The following is a 26,110-nucleotide window of genomic DNA, read 5'->3' as shown; positions in this document are numbered from 1 at the left end:
GAGAGGTAGAAGTGGTTCTGCTTCACTTTCAGACCAAAATGGATGCTGTCAGACAGTTTAAAACTTATCTTTAACAGAGCCTCGTTTAAGACTTATGCTTGACAGCATATAAATAAGTCATGGTCCAGCATACATAAGAAATGTTTATAAAATGATCATGTAATACTTCGAAGATGCTCCCCAGAAACAAAAGCAAGTGGATTATTTACACCCCCAAGGAAGCGCAGCTGAGGACAGAAAACAGGTGGCTGAGCACTTGTGGCTCAAATGAAAAAAAAAGGAAGAAAAAAAAAAACAACAACAGGTTTTGTTGCGAAATCAAAAGGGCTAAAGCTAAGAGTGGAGACATCCTGACAAAGAACCTAGGCTGTCAAAAAGGCTTTTAGCATATGAAAGATTTGACAACATATTATTTTTACATCTGAGCTATGAGTGTGTCTAAGTGTTTATTCCCACCAGCAACAACCTCAGCAGTGCTGGTATGAATCCGTCTCTGCTTACCAAGGCATCGAAGACCAAGGTATCAAAAGTGTCACTGTCAGAGTTCTCCATCATGATGTTGAAGAGAGCATCCAGAGTGTCTTGCAGGAACTAGAATGACAGACGCACAGCATGTTATGGCAGACCAACAGTAAAGCTTTGGCATCCATCACTCACACAAAAAAATAAATAAATAAATAATTGCTTCCAAACTAGTTTTGGAAGACAATGATCGAGTCTGACCGGAAAAAACAACATTTTATTCACTGCCTTTCCAAATCAAATTGAGTCTGTCATTACCAGTATTGTCAATTGAGCACAATTCCTGCAAGGTTTTAGCAAGGACATCCCACATACAGCTAGTGACATCAAAGAAAACAACTAACAAATGACCTTAGGGCACTCTGCCAAACACTTTCAATTTCAATCACATCAAGGGGAACAAATGGTGCGAAATCACAGAATAACATGGACTAACGCAAAAGAACACGATCACACTGAGAAAACCTGAATAATGTTGTACGGCTGAATAGGCTAATACTTTTAATATGTGGTATGACAGCTGCAATTAAATGTTTTAACCCGGTATGGATCTTAGTGGGAGGCTAATATTAACTTTGACGGAGGGAGCAAGTAGAAACTGGCAGCAGTAAGAGAGAGCATTGCAGAAACATATGGTCAATGTCAGGTGAAAACCTCCTATATCCAAAATGTCAACTTTCCAGGGACTAAAAAACAGCCTTAGTCTTAGCTCGACAACAATGTATTTTTAAGTTTATCCAATAGGTTTTGAAAGGCTTTCATAAGCCCAAGAGTCGCAGAATTTTCTCAGCCCATAGAGAACCATGTAATCCTGCACCTGGAGTGAAAACAAAATTTGGTGGACAATTTTATCCCATAAAGTGCTATGAGTGCAAACATCTGGAATATGCACTCATGGCACTTGTAAGGTGTAACCAGTGGGAATGGGACCCCTAACTCTGGCAGTGTTACCCATTCAGCCACACAGGAATGCAGTGAGAGTCCGTCACATTGCCGTAAGCCTCAATGGCCAAGTGCCCCCATACAGCTGTGAGCATTCAGTGGTAAAGGTCTACATACACGGTGATAATTTCCCTGTCAGCATTACCTCCAGCAACACTAACTGTACACGCACCATCCCTCTCTGGGGAAACATGCTCCATTTAGTCGGCCAATTCTGAGGCAACGTGAAAACAGATGTAAAGGCGCTGGAAACAGAGCAGTGGCGCTGGGGCCTGTCACCAAGAGGATAAGATTCATCATGTTCTATACAAGAGACAAACACAATGTTGACGCGTTCAAACCACACTTCAATTACGCTAGTGCCAGGATAACGGCAGACTGCGTGACACTGATGAGGGAGGAGTGTAGTGATATTGCTGATATCACCGCATCGGTGAGAGAAAGATAAATGGCAACTATGACAAAATCAAAATTCTCCCCCTCTATCTGTGATCTAATCTTTGTAAACAACATCTAATATATATCCACCAAACGGTTTATGCGTATTGATGAATTCGCTTTGAAATGCCAAGCCGAAAATGGCGGCTAATTGTACAGCAGCGGCATCTGAGTGCTTTGGAGAGATCGAGTGCCGCTGTGTGGGTAATGATAATCACACCCCTACGGTTTAATGAACAAGTCCAGCTGTGGTTGACACATCTATCTGGCCCGCTCAAAACTGTCTGGGTGAAGGGACTTCCTCTGGCACGCACGCAATCTGCCGGGCCCCCAACCAGTCCACGCAAAACTTTCTCCAGATACTGATTTATTTATCTGCCCCACGCTGGGTACTTAAAGGGCCTGCCTATAATTTTGACAGCAGGACCACTCCTCTGTACATTGTGTGCGGCGCTGTGTTCTCCCTCCCGGCTGTAGACAGTGCTGAAAAAAAGAAAAATACAACCTGTTCCCACCGACAGGCAGTGAAATCGTTTGTGGAATCGCTGCCAAGGAACTGTGGCTTTCAGGGACACTATGGAGTGTTTTTGATTGCATTGTTTATGTCACCAGCTGTTGAGACGTTTTGGTTTTTTTGTGTATCTAGGCAGAAGAACTAGGTGCGTTTTCAAGGCTGTGGACAGCCAAACAATGTGACAGTGACTTCTCAATCCGGTTTTGGTCTCAGCATCAAGTCTCCCTGACACACCGAAGAAGTGAAACAGGTTTTTGCATCTGCATGGGTTGAACTTTGACTCTCTGACCTTGACAACCTCTCCGCCCTCCACCTTCATCAGCTGCCGGAGGTTCTGCTGCAGCAGGCTGGTGTTGGAGCGCCACTTCAGCAGGCCGAGCAGGTCCACTAGAAAGAACACACAGACCCGTCATTACCACAGAGCACCATGAAAAGTTCATCCTACTGACTCTGGATAGAGAGATTGACAGGCAGAGACGGAAAACAAAGATGAGAATGAAGGTCTATCATTTGCATTTCATGAGCGTTGGTGTACAACAGTTGTTAAAGAGTGTTTTCCATACAAATCAGTCTCAAATATTTCCCAAATATAGTGTTAATAATCCATGCTGCAATAAAGTGTAAAAAATCGTTCTATTAGATCCCTTAATTTAATCATGGAAAATGAATTTATGCATAAGAGGATGAGTCATGATGTGATTAATCATGCTCAAGGGAGCACTCGTTCAGACCACCTTTGGCAGATTATCAAATTGGAGGCTTAAAAAATTCACTCATCTCAATTTGTTAAGGCACTGTATCTCCCACACCTGTGGACATCAATCAGATCAATTCTGAGGACGAAAGGCGTTACAAATGGTATGAGCTAAGCGGGGAAGTTGGAGGATGGCAGAGTTTCGAGCAACATCAGTGATTTTGACTCTGGACTATAAGGCAGAAAGCAAGCCATTTCTATACCAGATTGTTGATGTAGTATTAGCCAAGCCTGCACAGAAAGAACTAGGGCTGGGCGATATACTGTATAGTATAATATCCATATTGTGGTATGAGACTAGATATCATTTTGGTTATCATAATATTGTGAAATAACTTAAATGTTACTTTTTCCTGGTCTTAAAGGCTGCGTTGCAGAGTGATTACTGAATGATCATTACAAATTTTTAAAAATTTCTAAAACAATCTTGTGTGTAAATCTTACGAAAGCACCAATACTCATCCCAAAAATATCGTCACATTATTGATATTGAGGTATTCGGTCTAAAATATTGTGATATTTGATTTTGTCAATATCGCCCAGCCCTAGACAGAACAGCTGGGCTCAGGAAAACACAGTTTTAGAAGAGCCCCGGCTGGCTCACCTGCCTCCTAGCATCGCCTTGGGAGCTTGCGCTTGCCTGGGACAAGCTGAGACCCCCCCTCCTCCCCCTCCTCCCCCTCCTCCTCCCCCGCCTCCCCCTCCTCCCCCTCCTCGCCCGTCATGCTCTGGCAGAGCCAATCAAGCGTGGCGACACGGTGATGGATGCCTATCATCTGCACTCCTGACAACCTATCAGGGTTCAGTCGCAGGGCCTTGTCTAAACGACCAGGGGTTCTCCTGCCCCCAGGAGATATAGATTTTAAAACTGACGGCTTAGCACCACGCAGAGACAAATGGAATGAAATGAGGATAAATCATCAGGCAGCTTGGCCCCGGTGGGGGCGTCGCTGTCGGAGGCCACGCTGACAGAGGGAGTGATAGGAGGACACGCTGTCTGTAGCGCGTGGGACGGTGAGGCAGTGTGTGGGGAGCACCCACAGCAGTTTGGAGCGGGAGAATTGGCTTGCCTGGGAGTTACAGGGAAATCACAGAGTGAGTTAGACAAATAGCATCTGCTCTGGAACTGAAGTCTTTGCTGGCAACAGGGCTGGAAGAAGACACAAAACCAGCAGATGGAAAGTAGAAGCAGAAGAATGATTCAGTGTGTGAGAAATAATTACATTGCCATTGCATAAATGTAAGAAAAAAAACACTTCACATTACCATTTGAATGTTTGTTTATATCTTCCTTGACAAGAGCATTTTCTGCTCATCTCATTGCCACAAAGCAAACAAAATCTTCAAATAGCTTTAAGTCGCTTGTTCCTCCTTTTCTTTACAGTGACAACCTTGTATTCAGATGTCTTATGACACTATTACATTTAAGATGTGCCTGTCGTGTTACCGCAGAGCAGGCTTCATCCCACAATGCAGTAAGAGTAGCTTCACATAGTGTGAACCTTAGGTGTAATTACCCACTCTCTTCTAAAGTCATTATGAACTCTCTTTCCCTTTCTTCCAGCCAAAGTCGGGAGCAGCGTGCTAAAACGTCGTTCAGCGGACCGGGTCGTCTCCCGGCTCTGCTGTCATTAGATCCCTGCCACTCCTGCGGCCTCCCTCCAGCCTCAGTTTAGTGCGCCACACTGCAAATACCCTGGGAAGAGCCGGCAGCCACTTCACATGAGCTCCCAGCGCTGGGAAACCGCCTGCATAAATCTAGCTTAATTAAAAGGAGTGTTTCATCTCAGATGTGGGGATCAGGGACTCGGTGTCGTGTGTGTGAAGCAAGCAGTCTGCTGGGAAGGGCATTACAGTGGCTTCTTTCTTTTTTGCTTGCTTGCTTGAAAAAGTCTTCAGTTGCTCACCACTCGTGCGCAACCCGTCACAATGCAGTGAATACGAACTGGACAGATGATGCAGACGCTTGGATACATTGTAGTAGGTGAATAGAAGCAGCAGAAAGAGGATGAGACTGCGAAAATGAGAGACGTTGGACAGGATGCTGGAAGGACAGGTGGATGGTAAAAGGAGGAGGGGAGGGGAGGAGTGTGTGTGTGTGTGTGAGAGAGTCAGTGAGCGAGCGAGCTGTTTGGGTGTGAGTTTTAAAGAGCTTCTAGGTTTTAATAAAGCAGGCAGACTCCAGCACTGTCGGAGACGAATTGGCTCTGCCTCTCTTTATTAAAAGAACTCAAACCTTTTCCCAGAGCTTTGGCGTGGGATGACATATCCTCGGGGACACACACACACACACACACACACACACACACGCACACGCACAAGCCTCTCTGTTTAATCAAACTCAGTGTGTAGTGACGAGGCAGTCTGATCCCCAAGCGCCCATTGGTGCCTTGCAAATTACCATCACAAAAGTGCCAGGTAAATATCAGCAGTAGACCCGCTCCACAGGACCAGATCTTCCCACCAGGACACACACTGCTGCCCATCTCTCACACACGTTGAAAAGGGAGAAAGTACAAGTGTGAGAGAGAGCGGGGGAGATAAGGAGAGAGGACGGTGCCGATTGATTTCTACCCGCAGTGTGTTATATAGATCTACATGGCAGTTCACAGTATGGTTCGGGCTACTTCTCGGCTCTCTAATCTCATCAGTGTGGGCAGGACAGGGGATGCGGCTCTGCTGCCACACCTGAGAGCTGCTCCTCCGCTGACATCGCCACCCGCCGAGCCCAGTGGGAGGCCAGGCAGGACTGTAGGTAAATGACAGAGCACACCAGACTAAACTTAATAACCCTCAAAGGTAACATTACTACATCAAGGCACAACACCTCCTCTACAGCGGACAATATACAGAGCGGCGGTCTGACAACAAAATTCTCCCCTCGTCCCAGAGATCTAACCCAGGCCCGTTCGGGGGTCCGTTGTGACCTCATTACTGAGGCTTTATGAACTTTGCTGTGCATGTTATTGAAACCAGAGGCAGGATAACAACAACAAAAATCCACTTCTTCTCCCACACACACAGGTCTTCATTAGGCGGGGAAGATTAAATTGCCTGTTTACCACAGGGTCACATTAAGCCTCCACATTAGTATGACGGCTGCTGGGGAGAGGAGGCCTAGTAGAGATCGATACGCAGACAGACAGAGAGCTGTCACTCTCCTTACAATGCCGCTGTCAGGAGGAAAACCAAAATCCAAAACGTCAGCTTATCTGGAATTAAGAAAAAAAGCCCTATTTTTAGACTGACAACCTTGCATTTTTTAAATCATACAATTGGTGTTCAAAGGGATTCATAACCACAAGCGGTCTTAAATCATGTAATCCTTCACTTGAGAGCAGAAATATATAAGTCACCAAAACTGGAGTTAGGAGTTTTTCACCTAATGTGCGGTGTATTAGCTAACAACACACTCATCAGAGCCCTCTGCCTCTCTCTACAGATGGGAAGAATCAATGGTGTATAGTCAGTCAGTGTGTCTGTGTGATGTTGTGAGTGAAGCCCTGAGCCTTGGTCTCCTTTAATAACAGGATGCTGTGTTGGAGAACACTTCTGACAATTTAGCAGACCCCGAGCAGTCAATTCTTTCTGGCCTTACCTTACTTTTATATTTAAGGCTGCACACTGCTGAAAAAGAGGAGTTAAGCTTTCAAGTGGATTATATTGTGCTGGGCAGCTGGAGGTGGAAAAAAAAAAAAACAGGTTCACAGGGTTTCATTTTTGGGGCCAGCGGAAATCAAGGATAACAAGGAGAGGTAAGAAGTTGGCGGAAAGTTTAGTGGCTGCAGTGGGGAAACGGCACCTTCACCGCTGCAGTGGCGCTCCCAGAGAGGGGCGTTCAGCCAGCGCTCTGGTGCTGCATATGCTATGTGACCAGACTGCAATGTGCTGGAACTCACGCTACATCGATTTGCTTCAACAGCTCACTCCAAGCATTCCCTTTCACTCTGTCTTTGTTCAACTGTTTCAAATTATCTCCGTGTCACGATGAATACAAAACAAAAAGAAATGATGCGCTCCTTACTCAAGATAGGGTGTTGCTCTGGGCAAGTAAAACAATTAATTCCATTTCCAGTCAATGTTAGGCTGCAGTGAATTTGTCCCCTGCTCATTCTCGCTCTCCTTCCATCTGTGGCAAAGAAGTACCGACAAGAATGAGGAAGTCATCTCTTCAATTTGGTTCCAATTAAAAATGGCGGCTCAGTCCTGCATACCCAAACACAAGGGAGAAAAGTCGGGCGCAGAAGAAAGCGCAGCCATACAGGTACGCTGAGGTCACTGTGGGATCAGAGCGAGGAGCGAGTGAGCGCTCTCTCTCTCCCAGAACAGCTTTCCACCCCAGCTCCCCAACGAGACAGCCACAAGGTTATGGACATGGTTTGGGGAGACCAGTAAGTCCGGGGGGGGTTTACAGCAATGTCTAAATACTGTAGATACTGTTGGGTCCCATGGTTCATGAACGCGTATAAATGCTGGGGGAACACAGAGGTCAAAGTCCTTAATCCGTGAGCCATGGGCCAGAGAAGGGGATTTCCTTAGCTTAATAAGCATGGCTCTTCTCGGCACCCTGGGAAATAAAAGTGCTCCCTGCCAGATTGACAGCAGTAAACAGAGCAGAGCTGTCCTCCCCTCGGCAGAAACGGCCTGGAGTCTACTGACTGAGACTGAGTGGCAGAGGGGAGTGGAGGGAGAGAAAGTAGGTTAGAAGGAGAAAAGGATGGAGGAAAAATGTTGAGTGAGGGTTTGTGTCAAACATGTGGACAGATGTAGAGACCGGGTGAAAGGAGCGACGGACGGAGGAGCAAGGGTTATTGGAAATGGTGCTGGAGTCCAACTTAAATTGTGAAAAATGTATTTTAATAAGAACCTTAGCCAAAGAGAGATATGTTTACTATTCATGGATAATTTTTCTGTTTTTGAATCTTCAGTCTGCCACGTTCAGAGGTCATGTGTTTCAAAAGCAGGGGTCTGTCTGGCTAAAATGTTTTGAAAAATCCCTTTCTTCAGCCAGCCCTCTTTTGACGGGCAGATTTGTGAGGCTGCACTTCGCTACAGTAGATAGTGCATCAGAAGGGGGTCAAGCAGCAGAGAGACCGGAAGGTGAGAGAAAGAAGAATAGAATGGGAATGAGCTTGCAAATGAGAAACGAGTGTAGAGGCCATTACCGTTCTGTGTGAGCTTGGTGGAGCAGACCAGGGTGGAGATCTGGAAGGAGTCCTTGCTGATAGTGCAGTTGCCCAGGTTCTGGGTGCTCTTCCCCGTGGCAGAGTAGCCCTTCTCCTCCAGCTCCAGCTTGGTGGCAGGCAGGTTCAGGTACAGGGACGAGTCCTCCAGCTTCTTCGCTTCTGCCTGTTTTTTCCAGGACAAGGTTCACTTTCAATTCATCAAGTAAATGAAGTGATTTTGCAATTCAACCAGTCCAGATAGAAGATTCTTTCTGTATACGCTGCCAAAAGGGGATATATATGCAAAACATTTTACATCGATAGCTGACCAGTTTTTGCATGATAATGAAAATCCACAACCTGAATTAGCAGTATATGTTGTGGTGATTTGTTATGTAGTGTTATTGCATTTTTTTATGATGTGTTCCGCTTGTAAATCCAGTCTGCAAACCAAATTTCCCTATGGTTCAGTAAAGTTTTGAACGGACTCCATCCCTGCCAGTTATAGCATGACGAGCTTATAACACCACCTGACAACGCCTAACAGTAGCCTTGACTGACAACTTCAGTGCAAATAATAACAGAGAGGGAAAAAAAATCTAATTGGGGGAATTTTGCCCGTATTAACTTTTTAATTAACATAAATGGGAGCCGTAACGCAAAGGTATCATTATACAAGGCATTTTAATTGGAAAGTAATTTCGTTTCAGTGTGGGGGTCGATATGGGCTAAATACACAGTTCTCCATAGAACGCAGTGAAGCCGTTATTACAGTAGCTTCTAATAAGACAGGCCAATTTTTCACCCAAGACCCTGTTGTGGTCACGTCATAAGGAGCGTGGGTCGGCCCTGCAGGTAGGCGGTCAGTGACGGAGACGCCGGCAGCGGCCGCAGACCGAGCCTAGCGGAGCTGCGTTATGGGATATTTTTCATATTTACCTTGTAGACAATGAGATCGTGCTCGCCGTCCCTTAGCGTCGTGCCGTCGTACCTCATCAGCTTCACGAAAGACAGGGCAAATATCTTCTCTGATTTGTCTTTGGCTGCGGGAGGAGGACAGGCAGCGTGTCAGGAGGGCAGAAGAACAGCAGGAAGGCAGGGGTTATGCTTTCATCAAACTCCATTAAGAACAATCATTATTTAGTGAGAGGGAGAGCAAAGGTGGGAACATGCAACCAGAAAAAACATTCAGTTATTTGCCATTTTAAAACCTTTCTCACCAAATATTAATTTTGTAAGAATGGAATTATCTACTTTTCTTAATTGTTGTGTAATAGACTGTAACAGACCAAGGTTGCACTTGCACTTTATCTTAGGGCAGCGGCTGTGATCAGTTTATATAGTCCTGCCAGGGTGCAGAGAGGATGCTCAGTGGGGATGGGGGGGGGGGACTGCATTAACAGGCCAGAGAGTTATGGCTTTGTCCTGTAACCGCGCGTTCCCATAGGGCCACATATATCATCATTGTGGATCAACAAGCTCAAATTTACGTGCGCGGAGACGTGATTCATCGAAGTATCTCACGCATTCCATCTGCATAAATCCCCTCATTGGTTTGCTGCCTGCAGCCTCACCGGTGAATAATTGCTGGGCTGGCTGGAGAGAAACCAGTGGAGAGGAAACACTGTAGGCATGCCACCCGGGTTGAGCAAAATGTATTCAGTGACTTCCAAACGAAAAGGGGGAAAACTCGGAGCTCAAAAATACACGCTCAGAAAAAAAGGCTGCTTTCAGGACCAAGTCACTTTTTTGAGTCCATCCAAGTCAGCTATGCGCTGACATTGGCGGGACCTCCAACTCTGAGGTGGGCTGTCAATTCAGGTTTCTGTTTATTCTACTGTGCTACATTTAAAAGCCTACCCTCTCCGTCAGTCACCAGGTAGTGGCATTTGGTCAGATGAAACAGAAGTGAAAAGATGGCGGCGTCTCTCCTGCAGCCACGGTCGCCATCTGTGATGGCAGCCATCAGTCTGATGAGGCCTGACAACACTACAGTGGCAGTCTGCAGCGCCATGATAGGGGCCGACTGAGTCTGAACTAGGGGGCCGAGACACTGAGTAGATGAGCTGAGCTCCAGTAGTGGCTGTGATGTGCAGCTGTGTCAGTCTGTGCCTCTAGTAAAAGTTCAGCACTAGCTAGGAGCAGTTGAGGAGGCAGGTAGGCGGACAGAGGCAGACAAAGGCAGAGACAGACAACTCAAGGGCCTGGAGTTAGCAGACCATCTCCAGTCTGCTTATCTTCAGTAGACCGGAGCTTCCCAGGAAAGTGATTGGCCAATACAGTGCAGACATCAAATATAAGGCTAGCGTAATTTCTGTCAGTTAAATGCAAAGGTTTATATTCTGCTTGCAAAAATCTATAGCATATTCCAGTAACTGAATATATAACAGGCGATGGAAGTTGACTGGAAAGCTTACACCAAACATGAATCCATAGAATCCAACCATTGTAACTTTCCAACATATCTCTCCTTTGTCAACTGTCGGCGACAGCCTAAAGTTCAGCAGCATCGGCGTGCCCCTGTAGCGTCAGAGTCACCCAAGGTGAGCTACTTTCTAAAGCAACTATTACAGCAAGATAACAGCGGGTCGCGGGGTTTCAAAAGCAGGCCGCATAACAGCATTAGTCCCTGCAGGAGCTGTGGCAGTGAGATGCCAAGCGTGACGGGAGGGCTCTCCAGGTGGATTATAAGCCAGCACAGAGCTGTGAGACCTGTCCGTTACCCGCCATGCCACCTGCATACTCTGGGTAACAACCAAACAGAGCCGGAGGATTAGTGGTGGCTGCAGGTTACTTGACTAGACAAAGGGTATAGTTTCTTGCTGATAACCTCCTGATTCTGTGCTGCCTGCGAGTCCACACTAATTGATTGTTTTGTATATATATGCCTGCCTTGGCCGCCACCCGTCTGATCCCCACGCCCCGCTCCACGCCTGCTGCTGGTGGGATGGCCTCGCCATGTGGCAGGCAGATGGGACAGCAATGCTGCCAGGACAGGCTTCCCTGCCCTCCACACCCCAAAAATTAAAAAGGATATTAAAAAACAGAAGGAAATACAACACTGTCTCCCAGCTGCATTTAGCTAGACACTGGTCCCGATAAACAAACGAGTCCCTTCAGGCATTTCTCGCGTCCCAGCTGTAGTCACTGACAAGCCGTTCGATGATGCCGCTTTATGCGGGGCAGCCTAATATCTCTGATTAATGTGACACTGGGCGAGCTTCAAAGTATTTATCATAGTGCAACACATCTGCTTGGCTTGGAAATCTTCCATTATTTTGTTGTGGATAGATTAGCAGCCAATTGTGCAGCTGGTCATCAGCGAAACTGATTATTCATGAATTGACATTTGTACTCACAGTCCTGCGATGAGCGGTGGCGAAAGGTGAACCGCAGGTGGCTCCGATTCACGTCTTCAATAGGAATAGCAACCTGAGATAAGGGAGAGAAAGGCATCTTGCAGTGATTCAACAAGCACACACGCACACAACACACACACACACACAGATTTTAAGTGACAGGCCAGGAACAGAGCGAGCCCTGAATTCCAGGTTGAATAGTTTGTGTGTTGATTCAAGGTAATAGAAGGAGTCTGTTCTCTAAGTGACCTCTGCAGTGAATGCCCCTCTAGATTGAAAATGCATTTCACCTGCTTCTGCATTCACCACTTTATCTATTGTCCATGTCAATATTCATCCTTCTACATACAATATAGTATATATATATAAGTATTTAAGTTGCATGGACAGTAACTTTGTACTCTTATAAATACATTTCACCTGCCTCCACATTTACTATTTAATATACTGTTCTGATTAATATTCATACTGTCTTTATATGCATTGGAGCTTCATAGGTCAATAGAATCACATTTTGATGATACAATAAGCTCAATCTTGGATCTATAAATGCCCAGTGAGCTCTGGGTAGGGATGTAGGGATTAACCTATGTCACTATTAACCACACTTTAAAACACCACGGTTTTCTAACTATAAGCATTTTAGAAGTTATGGTACCTACAGTATGTCTGAGGTTTTGTGCTCTTTGAATGCAGCCTTACGTACGCACAAGATTGCACCTGTCAAAACTTCTCAGGAGCGTGAATCAGGTTATTTGTGGAGGAGACACAACAACCCAGCCTTATATTCACTGAAAAAAGCTCCTTAAATCAGCAGTGTGGGAGCAATTTGGTACCTCAAAAATAATCAGGGGGTTGTTGGAGAAGGCCAATTTGCAAAAACATGCCAACAAAAAGTGGCTGCCAATGGGACAAACACATCTAACTTTGTATGGCATCTTTGAGATCACCATCCATCACTGCATGATTAAGTCAAGGTAATAAAAGACAGTTGAAGCTTGTTTACTTGGTGGCAAGTTGTTTAAACAGAAATCTGATAGGGGATTAACTATAAAATTAGTACTTCCAATCAACGTAGTAGAGTAGTAAAGTACAGGTGAATTAAGAGTTGCCTTTCAATGTAACATAAGCCAACATCAGCAAAGCAGGAATTGGAGTTGCAGGATCCATCAATTAGTTTGCATTTTAAAACGCTCACCAAAACAGCATGTAACCTAGTCCAAAAAAAACTGAAACTGAAATTATTCCATTGTTTCTTCCCATCAATGGTGTGATCATTTACATCCTGTTCGCTCATTCCCATCTGTACTGACTAAACGGTTTCCAAGTATAGGCGAGGTGTAAAAGAATAACCTATTATACCAATCCATTATTTTTAGCTGCGACCAGCAGCTCTATAGCTCGCTCTGTCGGTCGGTTGGTTGGTTGGTTGGTTGGTTGGTTGGTTGGTTAGTTGGTCCACAAACATTTCCCCCGCGTGTATGCATGCGCGTACATGGTCGCAGCTATTGCAAATTCGTGCTTGTTTGTTTTCAAAAGGCAGTTACTGTATTATCATTTCTGCTTCAAAAGGCAGCTACTGGCAAAAACATCCTTTTTCCACCGTATTTAAAATAGATTAAGTTTTTTCGCAGGTCCAAAAGAAATGTGGAAAAATACAATAAAACTGTTAACTATAAAATGCTCATTTGATTTTTCCCCATTCTTAGTGTTGTAAAAATAAATCATAATAATCATAAACTGTGAAACTGCGATTTTTCCTCACATTATAATCATACCATAAAAATCTAAAACTATCTCTGGGAGACCTGTGTTGTGATGAATAACACGTCTAGGACTCTGAATTATATGAAAGAGTGGTAATTCATTTGAAGGCGGTATATAATGACTAAAATACTAGATAATAGAATAGATAATGCTATATTATTTGCTGCCAGCGGAGTTGTGAAGGGGTGGTGGTAAGGAGACACACCTTAATTGTTTCAAACCAGCGCGGCTGCTTGACTTGGTAGTAGATGACAGACTTGTACTCCAGGATCCCCTCGTCTCCTGCCCCAGGGAAGATCACATTCTAGAGAAAAGGATGAAGCAAGAAAAAGGATGAAGTTATCTTCTAAGACATGTTATGTGGTTATGCCGGCTAAGCTGAAAGTATATTCCAAGTGACAGACTCATGTTGGTTGAGCTATTATCACTCTGTCCAAACATTAGCACACTCGCACCATGTGGAAAATTGACTGCCGCTTATTCCATCAAATGTAGTCCCGGGGGCAAAAAGCCTTAATGTAGCACCATGGCCTCCAAAAGTCTGGGTGCGCATTATGCGGGAACATCCGTCTGTTGGCCGCCAATCCCCTGGCAGCATTGTGGAAATTAGAAATAAATGGGAAATTAAATATTTAAGAGGGAGGGGCACTGGCTCACCTGCTTCAGCGCAGCGAGGAGCAGGGGGGAAGCCAGGCGCAGGGGGAGTGGACCAGCTGGTGCTGCTGGGTCCAGCCATGTCATTAGCTCTCCCTAGTGGGTTCCCCCCTCTCAAATCCCACAACAGGTCAGGGCCCGTGTGTAAAGCACCACGCGCCCCCTGGAGGATGCGGCGCGAGGGGCGGAGGGACGGTGGATGCCCCACATGCCTTATTCTCTATCAATCAGTGCTCAGCCATCCCGTCCTGCCTCTCTCCTCCCACCGCTCTGGCTGACTCCCTGGCCTGCGAGCGCACCGCCACTGACATACTCCGGCGCTAATGGCTTCTGACAACCAGCAATTATGAGGAATAACAGGCCCCGTCTCCCCCCGGCCGCGCCGAGCGGAGCTGGGGGGCAGGTGCTGGCTGCCGCGACTCTGCCCCTTCACTAAGTGGCCAGGATTCATGACAGCTTCAGATGTGGGAGAGACAAGGAGGGAATGTGGCCACACATCGTGGCCCCGGCCTAGCCGCAGGTGAGAGGGGTTTGCGGGGGCGTGCTAATATGTCAAGGTGATAGGGACTCTCACTTCACAACAGCACAAAGCCGTCTTGAGACAGAGAGGATGAGAAGAGGAGAAAAGCCAGAAGGCAGACAGGGAGAGCAGAGAGAGAGAGAGAGATAAAGGGTGGGCAGGAAGGGGAGGGGTGAGACAGAGAGAGAAAGATACATATATACAAGATAACCTTTTATAAAATGTGGCCATCTTTGTGTAATTACATTCCACTATTTCCAGTGCCTAGTGTATGGGGGCTCCTGCATTTTATTATTGTAAAATATATATATTTTCCAATCCGAGTGGTTTCCATAGCGACAAGTGGAGGGGAAGTTTCTTTTATCAAAGATCACACCAAGACTGGTCATCAGACATAATCACAGGAAGTGACAGCGCCTCTCATCTCAGAAACAGAATTTCCTACAGCCAATTAGAATCCGGGAGGAGGGAGAATTTAACCAATTACCGCTCCTCCCCGGAGAGTCGAAGAGAAGAGATGGAGCGTTTCTGCGAAAAAGTTGCACGCCACAAGGTTGAAGGAAGTTCCTTCACTGCAAGGACGACGCGGCGGTGACACCCGCGGGTCCGATCGATGTTACTTAATCATGGTCGACTGCTGTCACTGACTCCAATCATTACAGCCAAACGGTCTTGAATGCAGACACACACAGTGAAAATGTTCCACGGACACAGAGTAGAGTGAGCGCATCACTGATAAAAAGCCTGTTTGCCCACTGTGCACCAGTCAAGTCAACATAACTCTGCTAGCTATAATACTGAGTGCACTGGGCACGCTGTGTTAAGCTAGGGAGATAGTGCGCCCCCCGTTGCCACATCCCATCCGACGGAGACCAAGATCATCGCTGGTTTCCGCCACTTCAGAACCGCACTTCTCTGTAATCACCGCAGATCCTCCGCAGCACCGCTACACTTCCTCAGCCCGCTGGGCCGAGTCGCTGACGAAGCCTCTCCATCTAGGACTAAATGTATATACTTGAGGCAGCCGGGGCTAATGGCATTCTGTACTGATCAGTCGTTCCCAGGAGGCCTCCCCTCCACCAGGATTTCATCATCCCCAATCTCTCTGCCATCATCAGTCCTTGCAGCTTGCACTCACACACTCACACACACACACACACACACACACACACACACACACACACACACACGGGTGAGCAAGCACACACACACACTTTGTTGCCGGAGGTAATTATGTCAATTAGAAGGAAGCATTAATTTCAGTCTTTGTCACTTCCAACCTTCTAAGCACTATGCCCATATTGCTTGCCCATGTGCTTTGTTCAGCAACTGTGAACCTGACAATGATGAAGGTTGATTCCCACAATGGTGAGCCAAATATTAGGCCAGTCAATCAACCACAAAGCACCAATATTGCACTCTGTCATTTATGACAGGTGGCAAAGGCATACAATCTGGCCCGTGTATCACACTGCTTTATAGGAGTCCTGGTCAGTTAAGCAGTGTGCTGAGCTGTGGGAGATTAGAGAAAGCCTGCTAAATCACAGGCTGTCTGAGAGACAGATCAGCTGTAGCACTTATGTGCTGAATGCTGAGTGAATTGAACCCGGGCGAAATGCGAAAGCGGTAAATTGACATTTCCGAGTCGTATACCTCCAGTTTCTTGCCGTCCTCGTCGTAGACGGACATGGTCACCTCCACGTTTTTGGGCGTGGTCTTGCTGCCCTTGTCAAACTCCCCCTGAACCAGAGTCACGTAGATGTCGTTCCGCACGTCACCTTGAGGAGACAGAAACAAACTTATTTAGGCTTTGTAGAGCTCATCGTTACCCCTCATTAAAATTCATTTCTGGGTATTACAGCATATGAAACTCATTAAATGTTCTTGTTTCTAGTATAGTATCGGGCAGACTTATACCTTATGGCTAATTACATCAATTGAGCTGCAATGAGTAATGTCTTGATGAAACCTAAATGATATGTCCATTTTATTTCACTCACGTCTTGGCAAATAAGACAGCTTAATTATAACGGTACTTCCTGGATGAATGGAGCATTCAGTGAATCAATCTCTCTTTGAAGGAACTTTAGAGGAGACTTTAATAGACAGACAGCCAAGGCAAAGCTTTGTGAACCCCTCACCTGGCATGATGATCTCAGGGAAGCCCATCTTGCGTGCCACGGCTGTCGATCGGTCCACCAAGTGAGGGAAGTCCTTCCTGATCTGATGGATGTCTCCGGGAAGGAGCTTGAGAGTCACCCACAGACCTGGTGATGGAGGGTAGAGGTCCGGGAACCAAGATACAGTCAGTGGGAGACAGTGTTAGAGCAAATTGCCACAGAAAACTGCTAAAAAGACAAGTCTTCATCTGCTTTGCACCATCGGAGGGAATGAAAACAAATAGCTCTAGGGCAAGACACCTTACTAAACAGAACATGCTCTCAGGGATGTGATTAGTTAGGAAAACATAAAAAAAAGAGGAAAAAATTGAGCTAGCGCTTTCTAGATGCTCAGGTAGAGTCGGGGGTAGGCATAATTGGAGTGAGTGAAACTAAGCCGAACTAAGCCGGAGTTTAAAAACTCCACCTGTTAACACCAAAGTGCTGTGGCTGCACATTGTTGTAACTAAGAGAATCGCTGTACAAAATATTTGATTAATGTGTTGACTTAGCCAGTACACTTAGAAAATCACTGAGCTACTTCCTGGTCTGTGGATGTACAGCACACCAGCTTCCAGTTGGTTGATGCTTGTAAGACTTCTACCGTAATGCCTGGTGTATGAGCGCACACTGCGTTTCCCTTATGGGCTCTGCATGGCCTAAACAAACCCCAAAGCACTGTGCAGATGTCAAAATGACAAATACGAATGAACATACAGAGGAAAGTTGAATGAATGAATAAAAGGTGTGTGTCCTAGAAAATTGAATAAACCTGGAAAAAAGAAATCCCTGCATTCTATCGCAGTGCCAATTTCACAATAGCGTCCCAAAAGCTATGACCTATTTTTTAGGCACTGTTTGTTTTGTATGAAAATCAGTGACATTTAAGGTAGAGCATTTAAATTGTTCAAGCGTAGCGTGGACCAGTAATTTCCAGAGTTGAATAATTGGTCTTGGAAAGATCTGAGACTGTGATGCCTGGGAGGTTACTCTGTGGGTCCGACTAATTCTGAAACAAAGGACCGACGGGGGACTTTCATGGATCGTATTTCCTAACAATTTAACACCAGTAGCTGGTCTGCTTTTCTCCTGGCAGGAGGCTCAGACACTGCATGGTGTGCTGGCTTCAGCTACTCTGTAACCACGTTATGAAGGGCTTGGCATCACTCATTCATAGTATTTTGTCAGGGGAAAAAAACAGGAAAGACACACACACACAAAACCAATCTTGCCCCCCTCTGTTTGAAGAAGACTGAAAATGACTCCAAAAGGCACTGCCATCCAATTAAAGCCCCCCCCCCCCCGTTCCTTCACATCCCAAAATTAGTGGTGCTTGTGACCCATGGGGCTTTACTCCCTTTCACTGTACAGGGCCCATATTGTTACGAGTGACAGATCTCTCACTAGCCTAGCTGGAAGCCTTCTGATAAGAGAGCATGACCGAAACAGCTGCTCTGCTGTCGTCCCGGTCTGGGCCTGAGCGGACCTGACATTTATCCAAGTACATCTTCATAAGACATGACAATACCATGGAGGCCGTCATGATGCTTCCACACCTCCCGCCCCCCACCCCCAGATGGCTGCTGTTGTTCTAACCAGAAACGTCAAATCAATGATAAAAATCTAGTTTTTGCAGATGAATCACCAGCTTAATTAACAGCTGGATTACTTAGATCCTGTAGTCATGGTGATGCGGGCTACTATTTATAGTGTGAGCTGTGATTTATAGTGTGGGCACTTGACAAAGAATTATTATGTTCTCATCTGTGAGATGAGCAGTTTCTATACCCTGCCAGCATATTGGGAGAAATCTGACTTATATATGAACAGCTCTCAAATATAGTATGAAATTATACCTGCTAGCATATGACAGTATGCGTCATTTCGGACTGGACCAAAGTGTAAAGTTTTGTGCATTTTCGTTCATGGAAAGATAGGACAGACAGACAGAAATATATAAAGAACAGTAAAAGATAATGGCATAGTAAGATGAAGTTAAGCCTTTTAAATTTTGCACATAAGACTATCTTTTTTTTCTATAGAACAGACTCTATACCCTTAATTCCCTTGGTGCCTTCTCTGTATATAATAATAAATAGTGGAGCGCAAAGCAAGGACAAACTTGTGTTTGAAACTTATTATACATTTAATAAGACACAGACGTAAGCCATTAAAAATCACTGTTTAATGTAATCAGTCTCCTTCCAGCCTCGGCCCTTGAGTCTGACCCCTGCACAGTACCTTGGCCCTTGTGATTGACCTCTTTGGCAGCGATGACTTTGTTGATGACTGTCTGGAGGAAGTCGTTCTCCCCCGCCACCCTGGGTGAAAAACGGGAGATGTTCAGCTGCTTGTGGCGAATGGCGTCATCCAACGCTAGCCTGCAGTATGCACACAACGGGCAAAACACCACAGGGAAGAGATGGAGGAAGAGGAGGTGGAGGAAGAACAGGAGAAGGAGTGGGGCAGGAAGAGCCAGAGGGCAAATGGGTGTGAAGAAGGGAGTGGGATGAGAGAGAGAGACAGAGATAAAGAGGAAAAGAGAGACACACCGAACAGTGATGCGAATACCGTGACAGAGACAAAGCCAATTGTTAGCAGTTAACAGTGAGGCAGGATGGGTAATGAAAGAAACACACAGAGAAATCATCGTTTAGGAAGTGATGCTGAGTCGGCCTTTACAGAGCCGAAGCAGCAGCGGGAAGCTAGATCTGCCTTGAAACGTTTTCAAAGCGGGACGCCGGGCCTATTGACAGGTAGATGGTTAAAATCCCAGGCTCTAACACCCAAGAATACACCCCGCCACAGACATGCATTCCCGTTCTGTTTGAATGACGAAGCAAAGACAACTCCACGTCATGTTTCGTACTCCGGGGGGTTCAGGTGTAGAGAGTGCCAGATTGATTGAGACAAGGGATGTACAGAGCATAAGACAGTAGCAGATGTGATGTGGGAAGCACCACATGTGTGGCAGCTGTGAGAGCCAGAATAGAGAAATGCGCGGGGCGGGCGGCGGCGGCGTCTGCAGTGTGGAGGACTCGAAACAAAACAAGGGAGGAGCATGGAGGAGAAAACAGTGATGATGTCAGCATGGAGGAAACAGTACAAAGTCTTCAGTGCCTCCATCTTTCAGTCCAAAACCAGTATGAGCAGAGCAGCAGAATAGGAGACAACAGAGGTTTTAACACTCATGGGACAAAACATTATAGGACGCAGGCTTCCCTTCATATTCCACTTGCCTTCATTTAAATGGGAAAATTTCAGAAGGTATTTTGACGAGATTTTCATAAAAGTGCCAAAAGCTTTGAGAACATGTTGGAGAGTGGGAGATGAAACTAATAATATCAAGAAAACAGGATTACATTGCAATAACGTTGCATATAATGTACACTACCAGTCAAAAGTTTGGACACACCTGATTGAATGTACTATGTTTTTCATTCTCTTAAAGCCATTTTGATCTAAAGGCTTATGCTTAAATGCTTGAATTTGTTTCTTAGACAAATATAAATAGTGAAGTTGATGCCTATGTATGAATTTCTTTCCAAAGCTTTTGCCTTTCCATCAAGGCAAAGGGCGGCTACTTTAAAGAATCTAAAATATAAGATAGTTTTGATGTGTTTAACACTTTTTTGGTCACTGCATAATTCCATTTGTGTTATTTCATAGTTTTGATGCCTTTACTATTATTCTAAAATGTGGAAAATAGTCAAATAAAGAAAAGTATGGTGTGTCCAAACTTTTGACTGGTAGTGTACATTATAGCATATCTAAATGCTAGTTTAGTTTCCTTGACTTTCCAATGTGCCTCGGACGAGGTCAGCTGAGTCCCAGTCTCATAATGAAGGAGCCCCTGGCAAAACAAAAACAACAAACTATTTCAATTATATTTGGATCTATCTAGTCCATATCTGAGAGCCATTTCCATTAACAAACAACATTGTTTGGATGCCAGAGCTCGCTCCAAATTACAGCACTATGTCAAACCTTCCCTGTAAGTCTCCACATCCTGTCTCTGTTGGCCTTGAAAACACTATAAACACCGTGGCGAGGAGCGCTCCTGGACCCGGCGCTTCAGTGAAGTAACATCGCCCGTTAAAATTCACTGGCAAATATTCACACTCACATAAATAAATAAATAAACATAAATAACATAAATAAACCCTCGTAGATCCTATTCTTCTCTTCAAACTGGAAGGCTCTAATTTCCATGATTTATGCCCACAGATAAAACTGTTAAGTGAGGTGATCTGCCAGCTAAACTGCCTGAATCTGAAGCATTTCCAATTATGCAGGAAATCACGTTAAGGAAAAGGTTACTCTGGCTCTGTGCGGCGTCCTACGAGAATGGCAGCAGTTAATGAGATTGCCTTAATTGAGTCAGCGGGGAATAGGGGGAGCGCTACTGTCTTTAAACCCCCGCTAATCAGGTGTCAAGGATTCAAGACTTTCAAAAAACACACACACACACACACACAGCCTCTGTGTCTCTAACGCATACATACACACGCCCTCACAGTGATGGAAACAAGTGTAAGGACAGAACTGTGCCAGCATTGCACTTGCTATTTTATGCAACATTATCCCAAGCTAAAAGGAGCTCTATGCTTTTCTTGTGTGTGAATGTGCTTTTTATGGTGGCTAATGACTGTGCTGCTTAACACCGCACTTACGGCTGAAACGGGATGAAGTGCTGCTTGTCCTCATCGTCCATTTTGCCCGTTATGATGTCTGTGACATCCATTACTGTGGAAAAACAAGGAGAAAGGGTTAAAAATATTCCCAAGGCCTCAGGAGAAAAGCTGATCTGACTTCAAAACCACATTTGACTTCAAAAACTCAGGGCGGAATATCCACTTGCTCCTCTCTTACATTTCCCCACAGGAGTTAGAGCAGTTTCCTACACCACCAGGCTTTACACTGTTCCCCTACAGCCCAGAGGTCAGCCGTCTATAGAAAAGTCTTTAATCTGTGAGGCTCAATATGAGCAATTCTCAAAACCAGGCTCTCCACAATGGAAGTGTACAAAGGCAATGATGGTCATGTCTAAAGATAAGGCATCATAAATCAGGCTGTCATTTCCCTCCTCTTCAAGTGGCAGTGGCAAAAGAGATGGGAAGAGGGGCATAATTTTCACTGCTGGAGAACTGTGGGCAAAAATCCAATCTAATTAGTTTACGATGGGGCTGGCAGCTTGCCAACAGGGGACAAATCAAATTCCAATTTCTCTTTCTACTCTAGCTGTATATCTCTGAATTTTGGCCAAATATATTTATTCATCCGGGCAAAGGGCCTTGGTAGATTCATTATTTTTCAACTGTAAGGCAAAGCAAGGGATAATTTCTCAAGGCTGAGGCACAAGGGAAAATTCAAGCAGGGCCAAGGCTACAAAGCTTTAAGTTAATCACTGTTTTCAAGAGGTATCATCTAGAAAGTAACAGCTCGGCACATTATGCCGTGGCACTGCGTAGTCTGGTTTACCTGCCACTCCGAAGGGTCTTCTCAGTCCGGAGGTCAGCTTCTTGGTGTTGTTGTCTCGTAACTCCATGCGCCCCACTCTCACAATCTGACACACAAAGCTGATCTTCTCCCTCTTCAGATCTTCGCTGCCCAAATCCTAGGGAGAAAAAAAAAAACAACTGATGCTGTTGTCTTGGAGTAATCCAGCCAAAAATGATGTCTTAAACTTTAAGTAGACAATTCTAAAACTATTACTATCAGATATTGTATCATTTGGGATCTTATATTGGCAAAATCCTCTGGCAAATTTGTCTGGATTTAGAGCTCCATCAGTCACAGGCCGTTTATTAGGCTACAACAATGCAGGGGCGCAGAACAATCGATCAACTGATAGCACCTTTTTAGGGAAGGATAAGTTTTTGTTAAGGGGCAACTTTTCACCGCAAAGAGCTTTAACAACCTCTTTGATTGTGTCCACAAATTCATTTCCTGTGGCCGATCCTTGCCGAGGCCAGCAAAGTGCTCCCTGTGGGTGCGCGCTGACCCCTCCGCCCTTGGGCTTCCATTAGATAGAGGTGACTGCCTTGGTAAATACACACGGCGAGCCAGGCTCTTTCTGAGAGAGCTTAACAAATACAGGCTCCGCAAACAGGCTCCCACATCCCTCATAACATGGCTGAATAAACAGCGGAGTACCATAGGCAAGCTCACACACACACACCAACACACAAACACACACTCACCGTGAAGACCGCTCGCAGGTTATGGAGCTGGTCTATGTCTTTCACCAGGCCTGAACTTGACCATTTCACCAGGTAGTTCTCACTGTGAGGGAGAGAGGAGGGGGGGGGGGGGGGGGAAGCATGACTCAACCTTTCAGTGTGCCTCAGCAGTCCCTCATGCTATATTCACACTGAGAACCTCTATAATGCAATGAGATTATCCCAATCAGATGAGGTGCAGTAACTGAAGTTGCCCTCAAAGCTGTGGAAGCCTGAATAGTAATCTAGCCACCGGTCTGTTTGGAAAGCAAAATGCATGACTGACGCTGGATGCAAATGAAACATTCCAACAGAGCTGCTCTACTTGTGATAATTTGTTGTTGCAATCCTCAAACAATAGCAAATCCCTGGGCAGCTGGCTGTGCTTGGTGTGGTCACGTACTTGCGTGGGTGTGTGTGTGTGTGTGTGTGTGTGTGAGTGTTTGCACTAGCTGATAGTTAATGGGTTTTGGGCAGTTAAAAGTAAGAACGTCTCGAAAATCAAAAGGCCTCTAGACATTATCTGGTATAAAAAAAAAGCTGGAACTAGATTCCACCTTGTATTTGTACAGAGAACCTTGAAACTCATCATTGGCTGACTATCAGATTTGGAAAAGAAACAGCAATATTTGAGCATCTGCTGTCAGATCACTATGGAAAGCATCTCCATCGCGTGAGCTGCAGTCAAATATAAAAAGAACGTGGGTGTGCATGTTCCATTGTTCAGTTCCTAATTGAGCTTGGGACTCGAGGTGTTTATATTTCTTTTTACAATGAGCCTAGTTTTGTTTTCAAATATTTTTCAACAGTATAAAACCTTGTCATGGTCATCTTGCTACATAAGCCATAAGACTGTTGTTTAATACATGAGCAAAAATACTCGGATTCCACTGAAATCAATGGAACAGCTGAATTCTGGCAAACTGAAACACTATGGAAAACTTTGGTTTGTGTGTTTATGTGTGTGTGTGTGTGTGTGTGTGTGTGTGTGTGTGTGTGTGTGTGCGTGTGTGTGTGAGACAGAGGGAGACAGTGTGCACCCAGGGGCATACCTGATGAACTTAGACTCCACTGGGTCGTAGAGGGACATGAGGACCTCTGCGTCTTCGCCAATCTTACACACTACATTCTTCAGAGTCACGAAGAGGGCAAACGAGGGGGTGGAGGCAAACTTCGCTTGCCTGCTCAGATCAATATTTTGCTTCTGGGACTGCCGGAGGGAAACAGAGGTGTTGCATTCAATACCAGGCACAACACTCTTCACCAGCACACGGCTAGACCTCTGGCCTGCGCGGTTTGAACAATGAGACTTGGGACACTGCATCAGCATATAAAGGAAGGGAGGGACAGTAGGTCTCTGCAAGGTAGGCGAGCTCAGTAACTGCACACTGGATTATTAAATGTCGGTCACAGCCTTTGTGTGAGTTTGACAATTTAACAAGTTAAGAAGCAAGCTTTAACAAGGTCTATAAATCCGTCAGTATCTATCACGCTGTGTTGCAGGCTGGAATGAAAAGCCTTCACATGTGTGTTCCCCAGCATTGCATCAACAGTAATGACGAGACTTGGTGTGATTTTCTGGACGCCCTTCAAAAAAAATGTGCAGGGGCCATAGCATTAATATTTATGCCATTGACCTGGGAGACTTTCATATTGCCCATGCATATGCAATAAAGACCCCTGAATGAAAAGGTCACATAAGATGAGACCACATAGCTGCGGGGCACTTAGCGGCTAGCGGCCCTACATACTGCCGAGTTGACATTCAGGTGAGGGATGCTGTGTAAAATATAGGGAGGTTTAGACGGGGGAACTGGATGATTTTCAGACTTTCTGGATAAGCTTTTTTCCTCTGAGCGGTCGAGGATGTTGTTGTACCAAAGAGTGGCTCCATGTTTCCCACTAAGTTGTGCAGATGCCACACTCCATTCCTGGTTGAACTCTAGGTGTGTAGGTGAAGGGGAGGTGGGGAGCAGATGCTACAGTGGAGGAAGCAGTCTCTATGGGAGGTGTGATCCAACAGTGCTCTCTAAAATAACGCTCCTCTCAAGGTTACTCCCACATAAGGGCTCAGTCACAAGAGAATTTTTTTCTTGCACTGCTAAGCTGTTTCTTTACTGGTGATATGATGAAGATTCACTCTCTTTGTCTCCTTCCACCCCCTCCCTCTGCTCCTTTCTTCCTTCCTCTTTCTCCACAGACCACCGGGTCGAAGGTGCTGATGGTCTATGATCACTTCTGTAAGTGACATATTTGAGGTGAGTCATTTACACCTGGTATTAAAGTGCAATCTGCATATGGATTTATTATACATACTGAAAGATCTGATCATGACCTTGCATTTAAAGCTGCAATTTATATGCATTCTCGTCATCTTCTACGATTTTCTAGATTCTCTACCACGTGAGACTTTTCCCCTAATGCAAACAAACTATATGGATCGCATTTACACATGGGTGACTCCATCTGATCATATTCCAATCGCAAGGTGTACTCTGTGTAATCACACCTTTCATTCGTTTTTCCTTACCCAAATACAGATCGTATCTTAATGCCAGGTGTACTGTAAATGTAAACGGGGTCTAAGAGGCTGGACCAGGTCTCCTCCAGGTGCTAGCTTTACCTTCTCCTCTTGGATCCTGTCTTCAATTTGTTTGGAGGCCGCCTCATGTGCTCTGAACAGGTTGATGGTGCTGGTGAGATCTGGGTCCAGAATGTTACCATCTGTATCTCTCACCACCAGGTCCAGATCCAGGTACCTGGTTCAAAAAGGGGCGAGTTACTCACTGAGTGTGTGTTTGTGTTTGTGTGTGTGTGTGTGTGTGTGTGTGTGTGTGTGTGTGTGTGTGTGTGCATGCCTTTGTGTGTGTCAACATATGTGCATGTACAAAGGGGCGTGTGTATGCCTATATTTGTGCGAGACAGGGAACAGTGGTGTACAAGGCAGGCCTGCAGCCAGAGAAGAGTTGAGGTGGCTGAGACGAGAAGACAGATAGAGACAGACTGAGGTTGGCAGGCCTTTTTAAAGGTGCACAGAGTGTGGAGGAGGCAGGACTGCCAGGAGAGAGGGGGAGGACACATCAGCCCAACCTGCA

The 26,110-nt window shown here is 45.4% G+C and overlaps 1 protein-coding gene across 2 annotated transcripts in view; it reads right to left on the bottom strand.

The window, feature by feature from the left end:
* The window catches only part of dock1 (dedicator of cytokinesis 1), a 172,419-nt gene that overhangs the window by 122,761 nt on the left and 23,548 nt on the right, over window positions 1-26,110 (bottom strand). The window contains exons 7-20 of one of the 2 annotated variants that reach the window (XM_071523954.1): window positions 25,639-25,774; window positions 24,068-24,225; window positions 22,998-23,079; window positions 22,276-22,411; window positions 21,468-21,540; window positions 19,036-19,175; window positions 16,777-16,902; window positions 16,289-16,413; window positions 13,667-13,765; window positions 11,695-11,767; window positions 9,275-9,378; window positions 8,336-8,519; window positions 2,706-2,803; window positions 502-591 (exon numbers count right to left, since the gene is read on the bottom strand). In XM_071523954.1, coding sequence (XP_071380055.1) covers window positions 502-591; window positions 2,706-2,803; window positions 8,336-8,519; window positions 9,275-9,378; window positions 11,695-11,767; window positions 13,667-13,765; window positions 16,289-16,413; window positions 16,777-16,902; window positions 19,036-19,175; window positions 21,468-21,540; window positions 22,276-22,411; window positions 22,998-23,079; window positions 24,068-24,225; window positions 25,639-25,774 — 1,624 coding nt within the window. The remainder of the gene's footprint in view (window positions 1-501; window positions 592-2,705; window positions 2,804-8,335; window positions 8,520-9,274; window positions 9,379-11,694; window positions 11,768-13,666; window positions 13,766-16,288; window positions 16,414-16,776; window positions 16,903-19,035; window positions 19,176-21,467; window positions 21,541-22,275; window positions 22,412-22,997; window positions 23,080-24,067; window positions 24,226-25,638; window positions 25,775-26,110) is intronic. The other variant, XM_071523955.1, reaches the window with a different exon arrangement.

The sequence above is a fragment of the Centroberyx affinis genome, unplaced genomic scaffold, assembly GCF_046629955.1.
Source record: "Centroberyx affinis isolate AG114_WGS23_722 - 3 ecotype Tasmania unplaced genomic scaffold, CSIRO-AGI_Caff_v1 ptg001131l_1, whole genome shotgun sequence".
Classification (NCBI taxonomy): domain Eukaryota; kingdom Metazoa; phylum Chordata; class Actinopteri; order Beryciformes; family Berycidae; genus Centroberyx; species Centroberyx affinis.
Note: the sequence above shows the minus strand (reverse complement) of the source record. Positions and strands in the feature narration are given on the sequence as shown.